Consider the following 12,583-nt stretch of genomic DNA (forward strand, 5'->3'; position numbering starts at 1 on the left):
GCTCCAGTTTTCTAAATTTAGTCTTTAGATATTTTTTAATAAAATACTTGAAATGATTATCACTGATTGGATGATAGCAAAAATAGTCTAGCCTGTCCTTTACTGCTTATGTGAGCAACTAAAAACATTTAAATAAAAATAAACGTATTTATGTGTTTTTAAAAAAATTTTAAATAGCAATTATTTTACCCTTGTATCATTATTATTTTTTAATGATCAGTTATGGTCTTTCACTTGTATTTTTCCAGCATAAAAAAACTTTATTTACAAAACAAATATGAATACAACACACGCCCTCATGAGAAATCAAATGAGTCGAGTTTCCTCAGTGTTGGTCAGTTCTGACTTGCCACCAAGTAGCTTACAATTGCACATCACATAAGTTTATTCTATGTAGAAAATTAGACATCCAAATTTAAACCCCATTTAAAAGACAAAACAAGCAGAAGAAAGGCTGCAAAAACAAAAGAATCTATGGAGTGGGCAATGAAATTAGGAATGAAGAATACTTTAATAATTAAAGCAAACGGATTAAATTAAAGTATAATTTAATCTAGTGCGACTCGTAAATGCTAAACTTGAGACTTCTGTACAGAATACATGGTGGTTTACCAGAAGCGTGTTTTCTGTAGGAAACAGTTTAGACTTTTAGGAAGCACTCAATATTTCATCAAACGTTTCCTGTAGAAACTAGCATTTTATCCAGAAAGTAGAAATTGTATTTCTCTTTAAACTCTTAAAACGTGTAACTTCTTCAAACAGACGGCTCTATGAATCCACAGAATCCGCTCAGTCACTCTGTTTTTGAGTTTTTAGCTCATACGAAGGTGTCCCGGTTCTCGATGGGAATGGTTCTTCTTGTCCCTCTGGTTGTTTGACTCCTCCCATCTGAATAATACAGCGGCGGCACCAGCGTCACTCTGGACGACGGCGGCTGCATATACATCCGTCTGGTGCGGACGGTAGCATAAGAAGCCGGCCTCCGTGGGCCTTTTGATGAACTGTAATGGAGAGCAGAGACACAAACATGTCACCTGGCCCTGGTCGGTATCATCTTTTATCTGAAATGTCACTCGATGTAGCCTGGGTTTAAATTTTATCCAATTGCTAACGCTATGAAGCTTACCAAAAAAATTGCTTGAGCTGTGAATAACCATTCTCCACTACAAAAAGAGTGGTGCTAAGCTAAACACAGTGGCTGTTAATATTTGGCAACATGGACTGAACTGCTTCATGGGCCATTGTAGATAAAACAAAAAATTAAAAATGAGCACATTTCCACCAAAAAAACAGAAATTTTTAGATCAATCAGAATTTTTGGGGGTCGGGGGGAGCGGAAATTGAAAATTTCCCACTTTTGTAATTCAGAAATTTCCCAGTTTTTTTTTTTTTCTAGAAAAAAGCTTGGAAATTAAAAAACTCACAAACTGAGATTAACCTCAATGTGTGAGGGGTTTTTTGGCCGAAATGTACTTTTTTTTTTCTGTCTACAATGGCTGTAATACACGTCGTATCGTTAGCTTTCCCCGCTGCTATTCCTAAAACTCCAGTCAGACCACAATTCCAAAGCGGCGCTGAGAAATTACGTCATCATTCACAACGTCAAACATTTGCCAGTTGAAATTCTACCATGGGAATCAAAGTCAATGGGAGTAAGGCCTGATGGATCTATTGCGTGACATGAGAATCAAAGAGACTAGCGTAAGAACGCAATGGCCGGGCTGCAGTTGACCTTTTTAGTAGACCTTCTTTTCCAGAGAAGTAAGTGAGCACCGTTCCCCCACTAATGAGCAGGATGGATCCTCCCCAGCCAATGAAAACAGCAGCACCCAGTTCAAATCTGGACGGAAAGACACAACTCATTAAAATCCGTTTTATTTAGCAATATTCTAATGACGCTTTCAGTATTACTCACTTCTGGGCCTTGAAGTTCGGATCCACAAACTCTGTTACGACTCTGTTAGCCCACCAGGAGTATGTTATCATCCCACAGAAACCTACAGGAAAAAAAGTATTCGCTTTATTTAAAACTTAAGTTTTATCATAAAAAAAAAAAACTGAACACTTTAAAATATTTTTTTACCTGAAACTAAGTAGGTTATACCACCAGAAAACGTCACCCTTGCGTTGATGATCTCTGTCCCACCAATTTTCGTGCATTTCATCCCGATCAGCGTGAGGACGCCTCCAAAGAATCCTGTGATCACGGCGGAGACCGCCAGTGCTCTGAGCGCGTGCAGGTACACTAAAGTAGAAATAAAATTAGCTATAGTTGCTTCTGCAAATGAAGCACAACAATTAAAAAAAAGAAAAGTCTTTCGTGGAGTTGGCAGCGCTTTACCAGGCAGGGCCAGCATGGACGGGTAGTCCTTGCAGTCGGAAACTCCCGTCGTGTCCGAGATGCAGTCTCTCCACAGGTTGGAGTAGTAGTTGGCGGTTGTCAGCACGATCCTGCTCACCTCAGAGAACGTCCAGTACTCTGTGGGAAGAGTGGAGCACACCAGGATCCAGCCACACAGGCAGGTTACAAAGCAGCCGATCTCCACGTACATAATCACCATCCGGTACTCCATGGTCGGTGCTGATTCTCGACTAGAAACGGAAATAATAATGTCTGGCCGTGGGAACCAGGACTGAAGGTCCCCTCTGCGTTATCCCTGCAGAGCGGAGAGGTAATAGACCAACAATGCTTTGGGCTTCCCGTCTTATCTTTGAGATAGTTTTGCCAAGTAAGCATCCTTCACGTTCCCAGCTGGGAGAAGGGATTATATTACACCACTCCTCTATATGCATCCTTACATGCCTGTACAACAGCTTATTTGTGGATAGGAAAAAAAAGGAGTACATTTCCACAAAAATTCAGTAATTTTCTAGAAAAAACTTGACTTATAAAGATGTGTTCTTATTATTCAGTATGTAACGTCAAAAAAAGTTGTCTGCTTGTACTAAACAGGAACTTTCCAAGAGTTTCCAAGTGGCTGCACAGAAATAATTTAACAAAAATAGATCCATTTCAAAAGTTAAACATGGGAGTGGCAGCACCATGCTGTGGGGACGGTATCATGATTCAGACGGAGGCTGTAGAATTTTTGAGGCCTCGAGTTCGTAGTTTTGGCTCTGGAGCAAGTCAAACACGGACGGCTTCGGTGCGGCTTCGTCACGCGGCAACAACAGCGGCCATCTTGTAAGAAGAATTCCTTGATTTGCTGACGTGTTCCAAATCCTGTCTGCAACGGAGAGCATAATGTGAAACGTTTTACGGTTTTGTTTTTTATTTTGAAGGTAAGTGAACGAACCTTTGCGGGCGGATAACGCTGCATGCACCTGCTCAGTGAACCGTGCAGCCAAGCAACAGGAGACGCTCCCCACCAAGCCGAGGTAGAGGGGCGGTCCGATCTCGGAGCTGAGGAGACGTGATTGAAAAGTATGTTTATTCATAATCTTGACCTTCTTATGTAACATGGCACCCTTCCTCAGTTTTGATTATTGATGTGCAAAACAGCTGAAGTCACTTTGTTTATGTATAAACAATAACCAGTCTAGCTGCGCGTTCATGAGGCTGATCGACAGCGCTAAGATCCTCCTCCGGGCTCCAATTGGTTGTTTTTTTCCCTTTCTTCACACGGCACAGGAAGAAGGTGGAGGAGCTCGATCTTTTTCACAGATTGTGTCTCATGTTACACAGTGAGACACACCTGATGACAGTTTTAACAAACATGGGAAAACATTCTTTTGTAGAAGCTTTATTCATTTGAGATTTTCAAATAAAACGTTATCAGCAAAAAAATGTTTTATTTACAGCATGAATACAGTCTATTGAGTTAGCATGTGAAAGTTTTCCCAAGAAATACACACAAAATATAAACAATTTAGTAACATGCAGATTTTGAAGAGACATGTTTATAATTATTAAGAGGCTAATATTGAACTTCTTGACCTTATTATTCAGCTTGGATCTTGCAATGAGAAGTGGGATTTCCCGTGTAGGCAACTTCCACTTTCTGTATGTTTGGCAGCCATATTGGAAACTGATTGTTGGAACGTTCTGACTAATACAATTGGATTTCTGACATCAAGAGACATTTGACGTATTTGTGACTGAAAAATCAACGGTTTGTCAGTGTATGACGGGAACGTACCATTAAAAAGTCAAGGGAAGACCAAGCAATTTTTGGCTAACTATCAGCTGCAGCCAACCTGCTATCAGCTGCAGCCAACCTGCTATCAGCTGCAGCCAACCTGCTAGCAGCTGCAGCCAACCTGCTATCAGCTGCAGCCAACCTGCTAGCAGCTGCAGCCAACCTGCTAGCAGCTGCAGCCAACCTGCTAGCAGCTGCAGCCAACCTGCTAGCAGCTGCAGCCAACCTGCTAGCAGCTGCAGCCAACCTGCTAGCAGGGGTCAAACATGTGCTAGTTTAGCTAGCCAAATTAGCCAGTTTGGCTGCAGCTACCTAGCTTTTACGTTTGAATTAACCCTTTACTTTTATTGTTTTTTGTTTTAAAGCTACCAGATGTTTCAGATTATAAGTACATGGTTATTGCATTAAATAAAACTCAGCTAATCAAAGACAATTGCTTAACATAAAACGGCTAACATCCATTAGCTAATGATTCAGTTAGGTTGCATATGGTAACTTCATCAGAATTTGGCTTAATGTCAGAAACATTTGCAGAATTGTTTACGTAGTAATTTTGACATTTGACATTTTAATTTATCAGCTCAAATGTAGGAGTTTTTGACAAAAGGTGTAGCTCCGCTTCTCAAACTGCCAGACATCGAGGACACTGTGCGGCTGCTTCGGCTGCTGTGGCTGCTTCTTTGACTGCTCCGACTGCTGCTCCTTGATTCTGACAGAGTAGACAGGCTGGACTCTGAGGACAGGCCTGACTGGAACTCGGATCCTGATCTGGATCCCGAACCATATTCTGAGGTTCCATTTGATCCGGGGGTCCGTCCCGTCACGGACGACCGGCCCGACCCGGCCGTGCGCCCAGATTTGGACGTGCGTGCCGATTTGGAAGACAAGGAGGATACATCCGAACGGTCAGACTGGGACGGCAACTCAGAGATGGACGACAGTTTGGTATTGGAGGTGACCTCTGATGCGGCAGAAGAAGCTGTGGTGGGCTTGTTTTTCTCCAGGTCTGCCTGTGGTTTTACCTTAATTACCCTAAACAAAAAGGAAAAGAAAAGGGAGGATAAGTTTTAAAACAAATCAGTTCAGAAATCCACATCCTGAAGCACAAAGTGCCAACATAAGAGCCAAAATGCTAATATTATTTGCTCCACTTACCTCTGATTAAAAGCATTACATTAGGTCATATGGCATTTGGTTAGTAAAACCTCTGAATCTTCATAGACCAACAGAAAGTAGTGCAAAAAATATGAATAAAGAAAATGATGCATCTTTCTCAACATTTTGCAAGTAAAACTGGAAAATGAGCTGCTGTCTGTAGAACATTTCGCTGCAAATCTTTTAACACGTAGCTCTATCAGTTTGTTACTTTGAACATGACAAACCATGAACAATTTTATGGTGTATGGCTATCTTTGAAGGCACAAAATTCTGACCTGAGTATTATTTAGTGAGGTCAAAGGTTGTTTACTAAAATCCCTAACCAGGTGCCCACTGATGTTGTTTTGTGGTTTATCGTCTGTGAAAGCGAGTACTGTAGTGTCACTTCAGTTTGGTCTTCCAATAGCAGGTAATGACTCCATTACTGACCTTTTTCCTCTTCCACAGAGCGGCGTGCATACGGACCACAGATAGAAAAAACCACCAGCCATGTGAAAGGCCGAGCCCACCCAGCCAAGGAACAACGGAGTGCCAAGGCTGTAGCTGAAAATAGTTAAATAAATATTGTGCAGGATTAATACACAAAGATTTTTACCTGCATTATAAAGATGACAGATTTACAATGAAGAGAAAGCAACGGTTTCAAAGGTAAGGTGGTCAATATGCATGTTTGTTTGATTAGACCTGTTAACTTACTCAAGTCCAGTCAGGCCAGAATCGAAGTTTTTGATTATGACGTACTCAGAATACATGGCGTACCCACACGTGGACAATGCACCTGAGAGAAAATCATGTTGAAAAATATTAATGGAGTATCCAGTCAATAAACTTTGTCACATTTCTTAAAATTGTTATGTTTAGAGGATATCGTAAAGTTTCTCATTGTGGCACTCATGAACTCCAACGGAGGATTGAAAGCTCCAGGATGTTCACTGGATATCCCGTCACAACTCAATTTGGACATCTTGTACAATAATAATGCTGGATTACCTAATAACTTCATTAAATCATTTTATTTATTTATTTTGTTAAAATGGCCATTTACCTTCAAAATAATGACAATAAAATTCTATCTATTTTTTTTCTTAAAGAGTTCTTTTTTAAAAAAGATATATGGCATAAATAAGCATAGCATGAATAATCTTTATTCCTTTATTTTGTTTTTTTATTTAAAGTCAAATTGGAATTGTTGGTATTTATTGCTGGTTGCTAACTTATGGTCATTTCAGAACCTTTGTAGCGTTCTTATTGCTAGCATGCTATCAGATGCTATTCAAAAGTACAGTAATCTTTTTTTTTAATTAGTATGAAAAGGACAATTTTCTATATTTTAAGAGTGTGGTCATATTTTGAACTGTTTAAAAAAATGCTTTATTCAAATTAGTTTAATAGTGCTAGAACTAGCTAGCATGCTTGTGCTCCTGGGGAAAGTACTGGAACGGTTCCTGCCACTAAGCTAGAACAACAAAAAATTGAAGTAGTACATTGATTTTTAGTACTTTGGTTAAGAATAGCAACCTTTCCTTGGTTGGTATATTAAAATATTACAATGGCAAATTTTTTAGCCATTTTAGTAAGACAAAGTCTGAGCTGGTCATTGTATTCTTAGCAGCTTTAGCGACTCAATCTTTAGGAACAACTTAGGCAGGGGGACATGTTTTAAACCAATATGACAAAACATAGAAATTACAAAGGATTGGGATTTATTAAAGCATGTACGTTTTGGGAAAAAAAAAAAGTAATAATTTTCCACATATAGAATATTTACCACTGATGATGTGGCACAATCCACCCGTAAAGATCTTCTTGTACTTTGAAGCGTCTTTACCCCCAATATGGGTGCATTCCATACCCAACAGGCTGAGTATGAACCCCAGCATACCCAGAGAAAGAGCCCCCATCAGTAGGCCTCGCACTATTTGAACGTGCCCTTTAATCACAAAGACAGACATTTATATAGGCAGACATGCAAACAAAGTGGTTACAGATCGAAGTACGTGAATATGTGTTTACTTACATTCCACAGACCAGAGCGCAGGGAAATCATAGCAATTACTGACTGCAGTTGAATCGGTGAAGCATTTTCTCCATAAGCTGGACCAATGCCACGCCACTTTGATGATGGACGAACCACCCATACCACCAACCGAGGCTATCTTCCAGCCCTCCATAGCCATAGTGCAGGCCACAAAGATCCAGCCTAACACGGTCATTAAAAATCCCCAGATTTGAACCACTCTGATCTTCATCTTTAGGCCTCTGCAGGTGGGTTTCCCTCTAGATTTCTCATCCAACAATGTTTACCGTCTCCAACGTTTAGGTTATATTCTCCAAATATGCAATCGGTCTCCTAACAAGTTTTTAAATAAAGTCGAGCAGGTGAATTGGCCTGACGCTCTGCAGGAGTGTCTACCAGATCAGGTGTTTGGTAAAATGTGGGTGGGAGATAGAACTCGCTCTGGTTCCCAGAAGCCACTGCTAAAAACGGACAGATTAGAATCTAGACTAAAACCGCTTAACCAAGCAAATATCAGGTTACACAGGACTTCATGATTCCACTCAGGTTTCTCACAGATTCAGGAATATGAGCAAAATAAGACAAGATGATCTTTAAATAATTTGGACTTAAAATTTAGCAACTATGCCTGAAAACGGTGAATATAAATATGCCAAACTACTTTTATATCCCATTTTATTATATCCCTCTTTTGGTTCCATGTTTTGTCACACAAAAAAATGTTTGAGCGCTTCAAGCAAATTTGTAATGTCAGACAGAAATGACCAGAGTACATACAAAATGCAGTTTTTAACTAACCTGGTCCAGTATGAAGTAAATATACTCCTGTTAAATCAAAAGCTACCTGTTATTAACCACGTTTATGGCTTAAGTCTAGTCAAAGTGTGGCCTTAAATCAGATTGAAATGACCTAAAACACAGCATTAATTCTCAAAACCGCTCCATTGCGGCTGATTTCTGTCATAAAATACCGGCTGACCCTTTCAACTTCACCCTCCCCCAACTTCACTCTTTGACACTTGACTTACAACCAAACATCTCTCATCAGGCATACATCTTAGGGTTTTGTTTTCTGACTCCATCTTCTACTTGATGCGACCGTAAACCGTATGCTTCAGTTGTTTTGACCTTTACATGAATTATGTCACAGCCCTACTGGTACGAGTTGAGCTGCTTGAAGCATCACTCTGGATTGTGCCTTGGGCAGCTGTTGGTTATTGGTCTTTTCACCAGGTACGCACTGTGCCATGGTTCCCAGAGATGCACCATGGGGTCTTTGTGCTGTTCTAATTACAGGTAAATCCAAGATAATGAGAGTTCCCGGGAGCAATGAATGTTCTCATAGCAGAGATGAAAGAACTGATGAAAGACGAGAAGAAATACAGAGGAGAAGCAGCGCCACTCTGACCATCCACTAGATGGCGGTGTTTCTCACCTAATTTTTCAAGCCTTAATGTGTCGCTCCATCTTCTCCTACCTCCCACCTTCATCCTTGAGCCAGAACCTAGGATACAGTAACTACTCTGATTGAGGCAGAGACTCGCCCCTCACCAGGAGGGAGCAGTTCACCTCTTTCCAAGTTCAGAACGGTTGCCTCAGACTCTTCAATCTCTCTTCCCGGCTGCTTTAAACTACTGGAAACCATTCCAGGAACTAAACTTCCCTTAGCTTAGTCGCAATTGTGAAGATTAGCTAAACTTTTCTTTCATTGCAGTTATTTTTTAACTAAAAAGAGTGAAAAACTTTTGGGAATCTCAACAGTCCTTCAATTTTTTTCGAGTATTAGATGTTTTAACCATGGGGTGGCCGGATGTTTTGGTTCAGACAGGTTCCATACAAGTTTAACTTCATAGATGGTTATTTCGTATTTGTCTTCTGTCAGTGCAGGAATCATATGCAGCTGTTTAATTTTAACAACAGCTTTGGACTTTGAGCTAGGATTGGAGGGGGAAAAACAAAGGGTAGTGTAATATGGAGGTCTGAGACAGGCTTAAAGTTAAAGGCCTGTGTGAAATTTATGAGGAGGACGTGGACATGTTGGCACAGATCCACTTGTATTCGGTACTCTGGTCGAAGTGACTCAGCATTTTAGGATCCATCATAGTCTGGTACCAGAAAACATCCCATATTTGAGTGCTGATCTGATTTTGAGCAGTTCAAAGAAAAGATAAGTCCTCCTAATCTTTGTTCATTCCAGAGAAGGAAACATTTTAATTCCCAGAAACTTTATTAAGACGCTACCAGCTCCCCTTCAGGTTACCTGTTTTATAGACGCTCATCAGACAGTGAGTGTCTGGGGTCATAAACTGGGAACAGGTACAACCTTTGCAGGGGAAGAATCCCAGGAAAAACAAGCTCAGCTATTTTTACCGTCAGTAAATGGCACAGAGGCAGGTGCTGAGAGTGTCTTTATGAAATCTCTAGATAGTTAAACCCTCAGACGTACGTTACCATGGCTGCTGTTGCTGGGATGTTTTAGAAAGGCTCCTTGCTTAATCCTGTAAAGCAGCCAATTCAAAGGAAAACAACTGGTACAGGTGGTTTCTGTGATAATACATCCTGATTATCACAATCATCTGATAAATTTGGGTAGACAAATTGCCAATTGATAATGGCAGCATTAGTTTTGTTACTACAGTTTTTACGTTATGAAATGGATGCAAGTTGGGTACAACAGTATCAAAAGTCAGTATAAAAAGTTAAACAAGTTTTTCTGGCTTTAAGGTGAGTAAAAGAGAGGTAAGAGGTCCATGAGGATTTATCTGCCCGACAGTTTTGTAGGAACTGAAGTGATGCATAACTGTTTACTTGAAAGGATAAATGCTTCTCATGTGCTATTTGTGGGAACAAAATGTCCAGTGAGTGTTCTTTGACTTTTTAGAACCATTTTGCAATTATTTGTGTAGGACCACCTCACCACTCTTTCCCTCTATTTGGCGTCTTGCTTGCCCTTTATTTATCTGTGCCACTTGCAGTTCAAACAACTGCACTGAGCTCAGAGCTCACATACTTGAGATGAATTCTGTATGTGATAAATGTTCAACTTTCACCTCTTTGCTTGACCCACGGATTCCCTCTGTGTCTATTTTTTAGAAAAGCCAATATTCCTGATCACTCCCCAAACAAGGATTTGAAATAACTTGTGTTGATTTTCGTAGTTAAATGAAGGATACAGACATTTAGGGCTATAAAAACAAACATAACGTTGGGTGAGCTGGTGGATGACTGATTTTTACAGAGACCAGTAAAGACTATGTTGCAATCATCTAAGCTACTGGAACTAAAATGCATGCACTAGTCTTTGTGGCTGGTGTTGATGAAATCCTTTACTCTGGCAGTAGTTTTTAAGTAAGCTGATTTGGTAACAGAGATTTTGTGCTTGTGAATTTTAAGATCCAAGTCCAAAGCTACACACAGGTTCCTTGCATTCTCTGTTGTTTTTTTAGCTAAATTGATTCTTGCCCAGTTCTCATCTTAAGCCTTGGATGTTGGGACCGTAAACATTAACTTCTGTCTTACTTATGTTAAATAAAAGTAAATTATGATTACTCATCCATTTGCTGACGTTATGGGAACGCTCGGTGAGTTCAGTGTATTAGGGTCATGCAGTGACACCATAAAATGAAGTTGTGTGGCGTCAGCATATAAGGTAAATTGCCTGTACTTGTGTAGCTCTTTGTTAAAGTCCAGAGGACTACATTCAGTCATTCACCCTAAGGGTTGGAGATGCTTTAGTACTCGGATAATATGTAACAATGTGAGTGGAATTTAAAAAAAAATTAAATAAGTGGTACGAGAATGCACCCTTGAGGAACTCCACAATTCATTGCTTTTCTAGACCCGTAACTGTCAAGATGGGGGTTGAAGCCTGTCAAGATGGCACTGAGATTATTTTTGCAATGAAGGGATTATTTATTTAATTTTTTTCCAGTGACCTTTGCCAAAAGTAGGAGATTGGATGTTGGCTTGTATTTACATACAGGTTTCTCACTCCAGTTCTAAAAGCTGTTTTTCAAAACTCAGCGGTCAGTAAGAAGGCAGAAAGGTGTCGATTTCAGGTTGTCAGAAAGACATAACCCTCACTCATTTGAACTCTTGATACAGTTTCTTTCCTCATGAAAATGATAATAGATGAAGGTTTCATCTGTGAGTGGTTGTTTTTATGGTTGGTGATTGAGGAACAGAGCAGATGTGTTTAGTGGTGAGGACAGCGTGGGAAAGCTGTACTTATCCACTGGACATTCTTCTCTTTGAATAATCTCCCGCTGTCTTTTCTCCTTTGGCTTTTCTCCTAGTCAGTGCTAGCTAAACATCGACAGGAGGAAAACGTGAGTCATCGAGCCGTAGCCATTCTGCTCTGTAACAGCGACGGTATAATTGTTTACCGAAGCTGCACGTGAGTGGGTTGGTTCAGAAGATTCCTTGAGTACGATAGCAGCAATAGGAGGCTGAAGGGAGTGTCATGCCGATAAGTAACCCAGCAGGAAACACCTGTGGAGAGTCGAGGGGCTTCTCTCATACGCAGGCTCCTTCTGTTTATGGACAGGATATCCTCTCTGTGTGGACAGCATGCCTTGTGTGTCTTTCTGTATCAAACCAAAGAGTGAGAAAATAAAAGGAAGTTCCTCCACCGTGGAAAGTTGAGAGGAAAACTCCTTACTACCTTAATTCATTCCTCTCACATGACAATTGGTGTACTAGTTACCTTCTAAAAAGCCCTATGAGCATGTAACTGTGTCATCATGATGAATACACGCAGTGAGATGTTCTATATAGTAACCATGTGACAGAAATAAAGGAACTTGAAGTTATGCTGAGTCATAAAAATGGGATTTTAACTAATGAAACACTGGAGATTTATTTGGAAATCTTTGACGTTTTGTAAGCCTAGAATATAGTACATTGCCTAAGTATATATAAATACTCATTAATTTGTTCCCCATTTAAACATGTTAATACCTCAGACCTCATTGATTTATATTGGACATACATTTATTTTCAGTCTCTTTTACAGTTTATCTCCTAAATAAAATCGCAACATTTTTATTTGCAAAATATTTTCAATTCACTACAATTTTGTATGCGTCTGTCACATAAATTACTAACAAAATTCATTGAAGTCCTGGATTGTGACGTCACACAAATGTGGACGAACTGAATTTCATAACGTATTCTAAAACTGTTAGTGGTTCATTGAGATATTAAATTTTTTTAACCAATCTTTAGAATATAAAGAGACAAATATATAAGCGGAAATATTTTAGATATA

The 12,583-nt window shown here is 39.9% G+C and overlaps 2 protein-coding genes across 2 annotated transcripts; both read right to left on the reverse strand.

The window, feature by feature from the left end:
* Positions 1 to 239: 239 nt before the first annotated feature.
* cldn10d (claudin 10d) lies at positions 240 to 2,676 on the reverse strand. Its single transcript, XM_044109895.1, has 5 exons — positions 2,342 to 2,676; positions 2,084 to 2,245; positions 1,916 to 1,997; positions 1,733 to 1,840; positions 240 to 1,001 (listed from the first exon to the last, which is right to left on the reverse strand). Exons 1-5 carry the CDS (start codon positions 2,571 to 2,573, stop codon positions 818 to 820), a joined length of 768 nt encoding a protein of 255 aa, XP_043965830.1. The 5' UTR covers positions 2,574 to 2,676; the 3' UTR covers positions 240 to 817.
* Positions 2,677 to 3,727: 1,051 nt separating this feature from the next.
* On the reverse strand, positions 3,728 to 7,696 carry cldn10e (claudin 10e). The gene is made up of 5 exons (XM_044109894.1): positions 7,315 to 7,696; positions 7,066 to 7,227; positions 5,994 to 6,075; positions 5,727 to 5,840; positions 3,728 to 5,171 (listed from the first exon to the last, which is right to left on the reverse strand). Exons 1-5 carry the CDS (start codon positions 7,544 to 7,546, stop codon positions 4,721 to 4,723), a joined length of 1,041 nt encoding a protein of 346 aa, XP_043965829.1. The 5' UTR covers positions 7,547 to 7,696; the 3' UTR covers positions 3,728 to 4,720.
* Between the last annotated feature and the right edge of the window lie 4,887 nt (positions 7,697 to 12,583).

Source organism: Gambusia affinis, linkage group LG24, assembly GCF_019740435.1.
Source record: "Gambusia affinis linkage group LG24, SWU_Gaff_1.0, whole genome shotgun sequence".
NCBI classification, from domain to species: Eukaryota; Metazoa; Chordata; class Actinopteri; order Cyprinodontiformes; family Poeciliidae; genus Gambusia; species Gambusia affinis.